The sequence below is a fragment of the Nipponia nippon genome, unplaced genomic scaffold, assembly GCF_047370975.1.
Source record: "Nipponia nippon isolate SJK-2023a ecotype South Korea unplaced genomic scaffold, ASM4737097v1 scaffold_2, whole genome shotgun sequence".
Lineage (NCBI taxonomy): Eukaryota > Metazoa > Chordata > Aves > Pelecaniformes > Threskiornithidae > Nipponia > Nipponia nippon.
The window spans coordinates 108,367,848-108,379,465 of record NW_028262336.1 but is presented as its reverse complement, the minus strand read 5'-3'; the positions used below and the strand labels follow the sequence as shown (position 1 = coordinate 108,379,465).

At 41.3% G+C, this 11,618-nt stretch overlaps 1 protein-coding gene across 2 annotated transcripts; it reads left to right on the top strand.

Annotated features, from left to right (window-relative positions):
- Positions 1-2,036: 2,036 nt before the first annotated feature.
- Positions 2,037-11,148, top strand: POMP (proteasome maturation protein). Of its 2 annotated transcripts, none has more exons than XM_087756091.1 (6): positions 2,037-2,154; positions 3,683-3,780; positions 4,666-4,726; positions 6,926-7,027; positions 8,890-8,983; positions 10,625-11,148. In XM_087756091.1, exons 1-6 carry the CDS (start codon positions 2,152-2,154, stop codon positions 10,690-10,692), a joined length of 426 nt encoding a protein of 141 aa, XP_087612217.1. In that variant the 5' UTR covers positions 2,037-2,151; the 3' UTR covers positions 10,693-11,148. The 2 variants fall into 2 exon arrangements, with proteins under 2 accessions (XP_087612217.1, XP_087612216.1); XM_087756090.1 differs by having other exon boundaries at positions 2,129-2,223.
- The last annotated feature ends 470 nt before the right edge of the window (positions 11,149-11,618 follow it).

Here is an 11,618-nt window from a genome sequence, read left to right as displayed (position 1 = left end):
CCGCAGTCACTGCATCTCACTTCCCACCCTGTTGCCATCAGCCTGGAAGATGCCTTCAGACAGACTATCCAGACCTGCATCCCTGGCAGGCAGGCAGGCTTCAGCACACAGGGCCCTGCGTGCCAGGGCTGCTGCACCTGGGGCTGTGCCTGTGGGCTCCCGTCCGCCCTCCGGCGAGCCCGGTGCTGGGGCAGCCTTGATACCATCTGCCACAGAGAGGGCAGCCATAGCTACTGCTTCTGAGCAGTCAGAGCACTCATCGCTCACCACATGCCCTCGTTTCTGATCAAAGGTTTGGTCAGCCCAACAGTTGCTCACATAACTCCTATTAACTTGCAGCGGGGTTGCAGAGAGGAATGAGATACTACTCCAGTCATCCACCGTTGAGATACTCACTGTAAAATCATTAAAACAAAGCTGGTTGTGAAAGAAATCAAGCCTTGCTCCAATTTAAAATACTTAGTAATTTGATGAGAACATGTGTGTGTGATTTGTGTTTATGTCTAGAAGTTTTCCCTAGCGTGAAAGGCTTTAAAGGAAAACCAGATCTTTCTTGCAATGCATGTTCTTTTATGTTATGCAGCCTAGACTGTGGATTGCAGTGATGTCAAAAATGTACATGGAGTGATTGCACCCTGTGTCCTGCAAGAATGACTTTGAAAGTTAGATGTTTCATCTCTACAGTCATATCCTGATCAACAAACTCAGTCAATAAATAAATACATTTAGTGACAAACCTAGCTTTTTCTGTAAGCTGCAGTTAAACAGGAACTTCATTTGTTTTTTGTATTCACGTCTATTCTATAATAATGAATCCAGCACCACAATATCCGAGTACCCATTATAAGATCAGAGAAACCTTTGTGGTACCCGTTTTCCTAAAAGTGGTTTAACAAAACCCAGTCCTCCATTCTCATTCTTTTGAAGTCTTTGCTTTAAGCCTGAATACAAAGGGCCACAACTTTGTTTGAGAATGTTTTTTTTTTTAAAGTGGTGAACTGATTTTGCCCAAGAAAGAGGAAACAGAGTATAAAGCCTATGATTTTTTCAGTAATTTTTTTCCAAAGCTGATTGTGCCATTAAAACATATGCAAAATTCCGATTTAAACATCATTTTTTGTGCAGGATGTGGTGTTTAATTGTCACGTATGACATTTGTAGCAGCAGGGCAATTTGGGGCAAAATCTTAAAGGGTTGAATGTGCTACAGGTCTCAGAAGAAATATGTAAAGACACACATCTGGAGCGATGCATCGAAATCTGTGGAAAACTTTCTCATGATTGTCAGAAAGTCTTTCAAAGTTCTTTAAGCGTAAGCTAACATTAAATCCGTTACCATACTGTTATTGTGGCTATTAATACCTGCCTACTAACACAGCAGCTTTTATCCACCGTTCTCAAAACTCATTTCCAAAGATTAACCTGCTGCAGGCCCGTCCCTGTCAGTGACTGACTGAAGGCCAGGGCCCCGAGGGCAGCCCGAGGTCCCTGGTAGAGCAGCGCACCCCAACACCTCTCGCCCGCACGGCGCTGCCCAGGGAGGCGCTGGGGCTGGCCCAGCGCCCGGGGCCGTGCGTACCTCAGCAACCATCGCTGCCTCCTTTTTCTACCTCAGGCTGTCAGTGCTGTGACGCTGTTGGGGTCACGCGAGCTCTCTGCTTTTGCTGCCTGCAGGCAGCAGGATGGGTTTGACCAAGAAAAGCACTCCCCACCCGACACGGCAACATGGCCGCCCCGGGCACTGTGGGAAGCCATTGGTCAACTCCAGCTCCTGCCTGGGGCCAGGGTGGTAACAAAACAGCTGGGGTTTGCCGGCACGTGGGAACAGTGCGGCCAGTCTACGAGCAACAGCCCTGGAAGCAGGCGAGCCATGGCCAAGAAGGGCACAGGGCCGGGGCCCCCTCCCCGGCTCCTCACACCGCCTCACGGCCGGGCCGCCGCCATCAACCACCCCCGCCTCCGGGCAGCCGCAGCCCCGCCCCCTGCGGCGCCCCGCCCCTCCCCGCGCGGCCCCGCCCCTCCCCGCGCGGCCGGTGGCGGGGGAGGCCTGGGGGCGCTGTTCCCGCCTTGCGTCTGACGCAGCGGCGGGTGGGGGGCGGAGCGGAAGTAAGGAGGCGGAGGAGGCGGAAGTGGCTGCGCCTGTGGGGCCAAGATGGTGAGTGCGGGCCGGCGGCGGCGCCGGCTGGGGTTGTCCCGGCGCTGGAGCGGGGCGGACCGGCGCGCTGTACGCCTATGTACCCGGCTCCCTCGCTGGGCCGCTGGGATTCCCGGGGGTGGCGGCCGTTGGGCGAGGGGCGCCGGGGCTGTGCTGAGTCACGGGGGTCCGGCGCCGCCATGGCGGGCGCTCGTGCTGTCGGGTCGGGGGCCCTCACCGTGTCAGAGGCGTCCCTGGTCCCCCCCCGCCGGCCGGTCTCCGCTAGGCATCTTCGTGAGCGCTCGGGGCCGGGAAGGCGCGAAGGGTGCGCGGCTGCGGTTAAAGCCCTTCTCCTGGGAGCGGGGTGGGACGGGGAGGCCGAGAGCCGCGGTAATCCCCAGCCTCCCGGAGCCGGCGGCTTCCTGCGCCGCAGCCAGCGCGACGGCTCTCGCCGCGGGAGGTCGTGCCTCCAGCCTTTGTGGTGGGTGGCAGCGGCGTGGCCACCTAAGGCGGACTGGGCATTGGCGTGGCTTGAGAGCATTACCTTTTGGGAGTGTTTCACGGTTTTCTCCTTACGTTTGACTTTCACTTTGATCTTCCCTCGCGTCACATCTTCCAGGTAAGGTACCTCTTTAATGCTGTCATCTACAGCAGACTCGGAGAGGTCTGGTCAGTGTTGAGTATGTTAGTTTGTAGATGCTTTATATGCATGTAATAACAGGTGTTTTAGGGTTTTTTAATAGCTATTAGGTTATTGGCAGTTAACATGCTAGTACAAAAGAACTTAACTGTAAGCATGAATTTTCTGTTGGATCTGACAGTGCTGCTGGAGGAAACGCCTGCACTGAGCAGCTCATCGTTGTAACCTTCCAGAGATTATTGCTGTCACCTTTTAGAATTTATTATACATTGGCCTATTGGTGGAGCAATTTGTATGAACAATCTTAAAATCACTTCAATAAAATCGGGCAGGTTAGCATGAAATTAGTGGTCTGGGTTAAGAAGGCTTTACTTAGTAAGTCTGTGGAGGTGTGTTTTTCTGGTCTTCTGCTACAATTTACTGTTTTTCCTTTGCTCTTTCAGTTAACTGGCATACTAGACCACTTGAATACCCCTTGTCCTTTTTAGGGCAGCCTTAAACCATGTATAAAATTAATTCGATCTTACTTGATTGTGTCTGTATTGAAGTACAGACACTTCTTCCTTTCTGTCCTGTCAGCTGAGCATGACCCACCGTCTTCCTTTCCATCCCTGCAGCTCAGGGTGGGAATGAACAAGGGGTAATTGCAAGTTTAACTGTTTCAGCCAGATCCAGAAAATGTGTTATCAGTACCTTTAACTGTTATTAGACTCTCTGAAAGTATTCTAATTTAGTGTGGGGTTTATTTTTTTGTTGTTGTTTTTTTGTTTTTTTTAAGACTCTCTAAGTGTAGGGCCTGTACATGTGGTGTAAGGAGTCTGTGAGCACTTTGTTTCATTTGCCTGGCCTAATGGCCCATACTAAAGGGGTCTGGTTCTGTTAAAGTAATCCTCACTTTTTTTGTTTCAGAATTCCAGAGGCACTTCTTATCTGCTGAAGGATAGTGTCCCGCTTACGGAATTTTCAGCTTCAGGACCATTTGAAGGTCATGATCTTCTGCGTAGAGGGTATACTTTACTTTTTGTTGTTGAATTGTGCCGTAGCCAGTGTTGAACTTCAGATATAGGAAGAAAGTATGTGTTAAATGTTGGCTTTTTAAAGAAGGTTCTTGGAAGGTGTATTGCAACAGCTGTAGCCTGAAGTGTATGTATTTAATCAGATTGTCTTTCAAGCGTGAATTTTCTGTGAAACATCACTTCAAGTAGTCGATAATATTAATGGACTTTCACCTGTGTGATACTGCTCTTTAGAAAAGAGATGGCAAAATATTAATAATTATGAAATATATGCCAGTTTTAATACACATGTATATGAGTGTGTAATAGCGCTGTGGGAAATGGTTAATTTCAGCATTGGTGCAAAAAGTAAAGTTAATACAGTAAAAATAGTGGTTTTGGGTTTTGCCATTTTACATGAGCGCAAAACTATGTGCATGTGTTGGGTAATGAATCTAAAATAAGTTCATAGAGTTTAAAATGCAGGTAATGCCTTCCCCCCCTCACTCATAGTTGTGTGTACAATGTTCGGTTGCAAAAGCTTGGAGACTTCTAAAATCAGATACCATGTAGCTTGGACATAATTAAACTTATGACGTTTTCATTTATTAATATATTTCTCTATTTCTGAAGGGGGTCAAGGAAGAAAAGCTGTAATTCTGTTTTGTCAAACATAAAGAAAAAAGGATGCCTGAAATTTAAATTCCTTTTCTTCTAGTAGTGCTGTAGTTGGATGTCTTATTTGCTGCTTCACTATTAAGCTTTTTGGTAGTTCAAACTGTGCTAATTATGCATGTCTGTGGGTTGATGTTTGTATCTGAGATTAGTTTTGGAATGCAACTTAAAAAATAATATCCTGATTAATTTGAAGTTCAATTTTTTTACTTGTATTTCTAGCTTTACAAGTGTGAAAAATGAATTGTTGCCCAGCCACCCACTGGAGTTGTCAGAAAAAAATGTAAGTATAACATCAAATGTAGCCATCTTCACTCTTAACTAATTATGAAGTTTAACAATGTGGTTACCTGGGCTGCTTTGTGCAGTAACAAGCAATGAGCAGGGTCTTGCCTTTAACAGAATAAAGGTGTTCAACAGGAATAACATTTTATTTATACAAATAAGATTGCTGGCAAATTTGTTCAATGTTAACCTCCCACTTGTGAATCTCTCTATTTCAAGTATGTAAGTGGGCTTCCAAGTAGGGATTTACTTAGTAAGGTTTAGTCATCTAAAAGTTATTAAGCTAGTTGTGTATGCAGCCTCTATGGTTAGGTGGGGGGCACACCTGTCACTTCTGGAAGGCTGATGCTCCCATTTTGTCTATAGGTTTACCATATATCTTCATTTCCAGACTCTCAGTCCGTGAACACATAAATACTTTTAATTAAATTACTTGATCCCACCTAGAAATTCTACACATGCAGTTTGTCGTAAGTGTATGCAATCTTGTCCAGCTCTAGTCATCACTCGTGGGCCGCTTAAGAGTGGTCTGTGGACCATAGGTTGAAGGTGAAGGGAGACTAGACTGACAGCCTTGGCTAAATAGCTCATTGAACTGAATCTTCTCTCTGGTGCCTGTTTTGTCAGCACAGACGATTTGATGTAATAAAATGTCCTGAAGCAAAGGCAGTATTTGGATATAATGTTCCAAATGCCTAAGCTAATCAGCATGACGAGGTCTGAATGTAATGTGTAACGTATTCTAATTCTAACCAGTGCTACTGTTGTCTTGAGCTAGTGTTGTCTTGAGTTAAAAGGAGCTTATTTCTAAACACTGTAAATGTTTGAGCTATTTGTCAGTTGATTTTTTTTTTATGACTGACTGCTCTAACTTAGTTTTTAACTCTGTTCTTGCTGTATAAAACCTGCATAATTAAAAGATTACATGCTAGAGAGAAACAAAAAATGCACAGAAATAATTAAAACAGACAATGTGATCCCCTAAGATGTATGTGAAACTTTTAAATTGTTTTTTCCACATATTTGGTTAATTTTTCTGTAAGTTTATGGCCAGTTTATCTAAGAATTATTTTCGTGTACATTTGAATGGGAAAAGACTTATCTTAGCCTGAGATAGTTATGGTTGTTTTTACTGCCGTAAATGGTAGGTTATTCAGGTAGGACTAGCAGAAACCAAATCTTGCTGCTACCCAGATAAGGACCCCTATCTTTATAAAATAAAGTGGAAATGGAAAAATAATGTGACCGGAATTGTAAGTTTGGGATGAGGCCTATAAATAGTATTTTCTGCGAACTTTTGAAGAGCAGTCAATATAGGTTGTTATGAAGACAAGGCATGTTATGTCTTTGACTTGTATTTTCCTGTTGGTTTTTGAGATCCCTTCACATAAACGGGATGATATTCTCATACTAGTGGGCTTTTGTCATGGTGTTTGAGTACAGGTTTTAAAATAAGAGATTTGTATTTTTTGTTTTACTTTACAATATTGTATTGTGTCAACATTACAGGCAGGTAGTCACTACTATAAAAGCCAAATTTGAGACTGGATTACTCGAGCTTAAGTTTAACATTAAGTATAAGTTACTTTTTTGTACTTCAGTATTCATGAGCCAGCACTTTTTCATTAAAAGAACCCTCTACTAAATAGATTCTTTGTCTTACTGATCACTTTTAGAGCAGTTGGTAAAATTATGAGCTTTCTCTTGCTTTTTGGAGTCATAAGGAATATATGTGGTGCTCTGTCTTCCTACTTGATCAGAAAAGAAGTATTTCAAGTGTTTTCAAGTAGAGTCTTTGATGACTAACAATAACTTCAATTGTGGCTGTCGAAGTTTGTGTTCTTCCTTTAAACCAGACTTAGCTTCCAACTCGTGCTCACAATATTGTAGTAATGTAAAGTAGTGCAAAACTACACCACTTGGTGGTGTTACATGTCCTGATTGTCAGAAATAACAAAATAAAATTACTATACTGATTTGTAATAAAATCCAGCAAAAAGTGATTTCAGTTTCATAAAACAAATATTACTGCATCGCTGACTGCCATGTATGTTTGAGACACATATGACAGGATCACTGAATTTTTGCATGTAAATTTAATAAGCATGTTCATTTAAGTAGGATGTCACAAATCTCTTCTATGGCTGTACTTGAAAGTAACTTTTTCTAAAATAAAAATCAATGTTGTTTGTGATAGTTCCAGTTAAATCAAGATAAAACAAACTTTGCTACGCTGAGAAATATTCAAGGACTCCACGCACCTTTAAAGCTGCAGATGGAATTCAGAGCAGTGAAACAGGTAGGCATTTTTATCCAACTGGTAAAACTGAAACCACTTGAAAAAATTTTTATCTTGGAACATGCTTTCCGAGAGACATCTTTCTTTGTTGAAATACTTTGTTTCCAAAAGAAATTATTTCACTGGACTGCTTTTATTAAAATGAACCAACCAAATATTGCAATTAATAGTTTCCAGAACAGTCAATATGCTAAAGCCTTTCAGCTGCTGTTCCTTTATTGGTTACTTGGTGAAGTGTTAACTGCTCTAGCTTTTCTGTGGACTAGCTTCCTGTAAGCCTTCAGAGAAAAGCAGGAGGAATTGAGTATTAATTCCTAAAATTAATACTTCTCTGTAGAACGTATGACCTTCATGGGAAGGAGTCTCTGCATCTGTAGGGCAAAGACTTAGGGATCCGAAGCAGGTAGTGATTTGGGAGTGGATAAAGAGGTAACGTGAAAGCTGAAGCAGAGAATTTGCTATGTGCTTATTATTGTTCCACAGCCTTTCTTGTAAGGTCTGGGACGTCTACAGGGAGTTAAGTTCAAAGGTTTTAACTCTTAATTAGGAAGCTGAGTCTGTCTCCTTTTCCTTCTTGTCTCCTAGGATGGAAAGTAACTGGATGGAGGCTGACTTTGTCCCTTAGGAAGCATAGAAAGCTCATTGGTCCTAGTAAACTTTTTTTTGGCTTGTTGAAGTTGTCAAGCTATTAAGAGCTGTTTTTCCAAGTGAGCTGGAGCAATTTTATATTCCCTTCCCGTGAATCAGGTGCTCCTGAACCACAGTGAGCTACATTGAACTTGGCAGAAATTACTGGTCCTGAAGATTTGAAAGTCAGACAGGATGTATGAAAACATCCCTTGATCTCAGCTGTGAGGTCTTACAGGGAAAAATCTTCTTCCTAACTGATGTTAGCACATGGCAGAAAATGAGGCAGGTGAGGATATCCTGCTAAGTGTGTTTCACAGGTGGTCTTGGGGGATGCATGGGGGAATATGGTCATTAGAAGGTTTTTCACTCCCAGCTTCATGTTAGATATACACATTTTCTTGTGGTTTAGTTTCACTTTTCTTAAATATTTACTGGAATAGTGTATTTGAACTTCTGACAATTGTACCGGTACTGATTATGGAAATCTTTGACATATTTTGTGTGTGAAGAGATAGCTACATGATAATTTTATGGTTGTAAAATATGTTCATGGTATAACTGCAGTATTACTACTAGTAGCGAATGTGATTCTAAGTACAGATATGCCATTCTCGGAATATTTAGGATCTGAATGCTGTGTGTACCACTTGAAATTTTTTTTGTAATACTGTGGGTGGAGGGTACAGAAGAGGGTGTTGAAAGTAACCGGCAGTGGACTTGAAGCTTAAGAATTGGTGGAGAACAGAGAAATAATTATTATTTAGATTAATTGCAAGGAGGATTATGTTTAGGTGTGAAAATCAATATAGCTCTTTTGCTTAGATTCCTGACTTGTGTCAGAGACGTAGGAAACTTTCCAAACACTCCCTCAGGGTGTTGATGTGCTTGTTGCAGTGAGCCTCCCCAGCTTTATGTGATAACAGAGGAGGAGAAAAAAAAAACAACCACCCTTTTTTTTAACTATACTATTTGCTGTAGTAGCTACACTGCAGTGAAAGTTACAAATCTAGTGAAAGGCTGTTCTTTTCAAAACAGAGAGGAACAATAGAAGACGGTGGTGTGAGGTAGGTTTTGCTATCTGTGTGCTGGTAGTTCTTATTTCATCGTTGGTTTTGAAGGAAGAAGTGACTTTGCCTGTCACTTTTCTCAGTCACTTCAGACTGAAAAATCTAAATATAAACCCCCTCAGTTTCAGACTTGCAGGAACTTGAACTCTTGTTGTCTTTTTACAGGTCCAGCGTCTGCCATTTCTTCACAGCTCAAACATAGCACTGGATACTCTGAGGGGAAATGATGAATGCATCAGTTTTGAGGATATCCTTAATGGTAAATACATTCTGTTTTCAATGTTATGGAAACATTTAAAGGTAAAATTTGGGAACTGTGAAGTTCTTTGCTGCTATGGAATAAGTGAATTAAATGCACAAAATACAAAGAAAAAAAAATTAATTCCTAAAGGTAAAGAAGTGATAGGGGAAGGAGAAATAAATGTGATTCAGCTGCTAGTTGTGTGGAAATTACTCTGAAATAATGAGTAAGCCAGTATTTGCTTGTAGACTGCATTTCTAAAGGAGTAGAAGATTACGCACTCATGTTGTATGCCTGTTTCCCCAGAAACTTTTGAACTACTTGTGCGGATTTTGACAGGTGGAGGTTACAAAGATACAAAGTTTTTAGAAGTTCTGTAATTAAAAAGAAAGTAAGTCTACAGGAGAGACATGGAACTAATGAACCAGAGATATGGCAGGGGGAAGGGTCCCTCAAATTATCTCAACAGTTTGCAGTTGTGTGGTGGATTACTGACTGACAGTATGTGTGGAATAGAGTAAATTTGGAAAAATAGTTTTAAAGTTATTTCTTTCTAGCTGGTAGTTAAGGACATGGAAGGATGCAGAGGGTATTTTGAGGTGGGATTGAAGAATGGAAAGGGCCAGGGAGATAGGAAACTGGAAATAATGGAGGGGTAAGTGGGAATCTAGAGGTATGAGGTAAATCTGGGATTATTTTCTGGGATGGATTTACAGGGAGCAAGGGAAGGACTCTTAGGTTATTGTGGTTCAGGGGGCAGAAAAATGTCAAACATAAATTATAGGAATTTGGTTATTTACCATTGCTCACAAGAAGCTGTTACATATTTATAGAGCACTAAGGAACGGGTGGGTTAAATGTTTTTGGAAAGGTTCTGTTTATCAGCTGGGGCTGGATTAGATAATTTTGGTGTCTCTGGAGGAATCAAAGGCATTAATATGCCTTCTTTATGGAAGGAAGACACTCTGATACACCTGTAAAGAAAGGTATATTTCTTCCACAGTGCAGTCACGGTCTTTTCTGGCCTTGGCTTTTTTTTTATTTTTATTTTTTGTATGGAAATGTACTGTCAGTATCTCTTGTGTCCTCTGCACATTCCTTGATAACCTTTGAGTACAGTGGCTGATGTCAACCATACTTTGCAGAATGGAGGAAATCTCAGACGGTTAAGGGCATAGAATTTCTGTGAAACTAGGTGGTTAGGTGGAGAACAACAACCACGAGTATGTCCAAATAACAGAAGGGCTGGCGTGTGAGCTCCTGTCGTACAGAGAAGTTGCATTGGAAAGAGATGTGGGCCACCTACAAGGAAAAACTTCAGTAGACTTGAGTTCTCTTAAACACAAAACTGGATCAGCCTTGAGATTCAGGCTATAGGAGACTGTGCTTCTGTAGAACTACTTGGTTTTACTTGAAGTGTGCGTGTCCTTACGAAACACTGTTCCACTACAGATGTATTTGGTATCTGATGATTGCTTTGGATAGAGACTTATGAGTTACAGACCTACAGTGTCAAAAATCAAGTCGAGTAACTGTTGCACTAAGCATTAGATTTGAAGAAAAAAAGGAAGAAATGTGGTCATGTTCCTAGTTATTGTTGGTCTTTGTAGCTTGGTAAAAGCCTCATGTTGTCGACCTTTTTTTTTTTTTTTTTTCCAGATCCTTCACAGAGTGAGGTTATGGGAGAACCACACATGATGATGGAATACAAGCTTGGTTTATTGTAACGAAATGTACTCCACAAACATGTTTTGTGTGTGTCTTTATACTGCAGATCTAAATACATGATACTAAATTGACGCTCACGGTGTTAAGCAGTCCTACAGTTACCATTTGCCTTCCTTGATGAAAAGGCACATTAAATGTTTAAAGTCTATAAATTGTTCTGTGCTTGTTGTCAATTATATAAATGTCCTGTAACTAGGTAGTTTAAATAATGTCTCTTCATACACAGCTCAGGACAATAGCTTCTTAACTATGGAAATGCTATATGTGTATACAAGAAATCCAAAAATACCCGTGCATTTTAAAACTGATTACTGTAGGTAAATGCATTTAATGGATGTTCTTGCAGAAGAACTTTTTAAGGGGGAAACAAAGGTATTTTCCACTGAGTAACTCTTTGTTCATGAAAATTTCCATACACTTTTTAAACTATTGAATAAAAGTTTGCTATAAATGCTGTTGCGTTCCAAAATATATTTGATCATAAATAGAGAATCTCTTATCCACAACACAAACAGTGTTGTTCCTTTCTCTTGCAATATCTTTAAAGATCTTTAACTTGCACTGCCAATGGAATCCTGATAACATACATTTTATTCCTCCCTGTTGACAGTTGTTCATGAGTGAGCCATTAAGCTTTTGTGTAGAATTGGAAATAGAGCTGTAAGAAGGGAGTTAAAGGTCTGGATTTCTTCATCTGTGTCCCTGAGAGGAAATTCTGATTTCTGAAAGTAGAAGCAGCTTCCACTTGGAGTTTAAAGAGGTGTTTTAAAATCCATTTGGGAACATAATCCAAAAGAGCACTCCTATATCTAGGTATTTTAGATTTCGGAGATTAATTATGCCTAATTATGACAGTACATAATAAAACTGCTGCAGTGACAACATGAAGATACAGTGGTACTAGATGACAAATACAGAAATAATT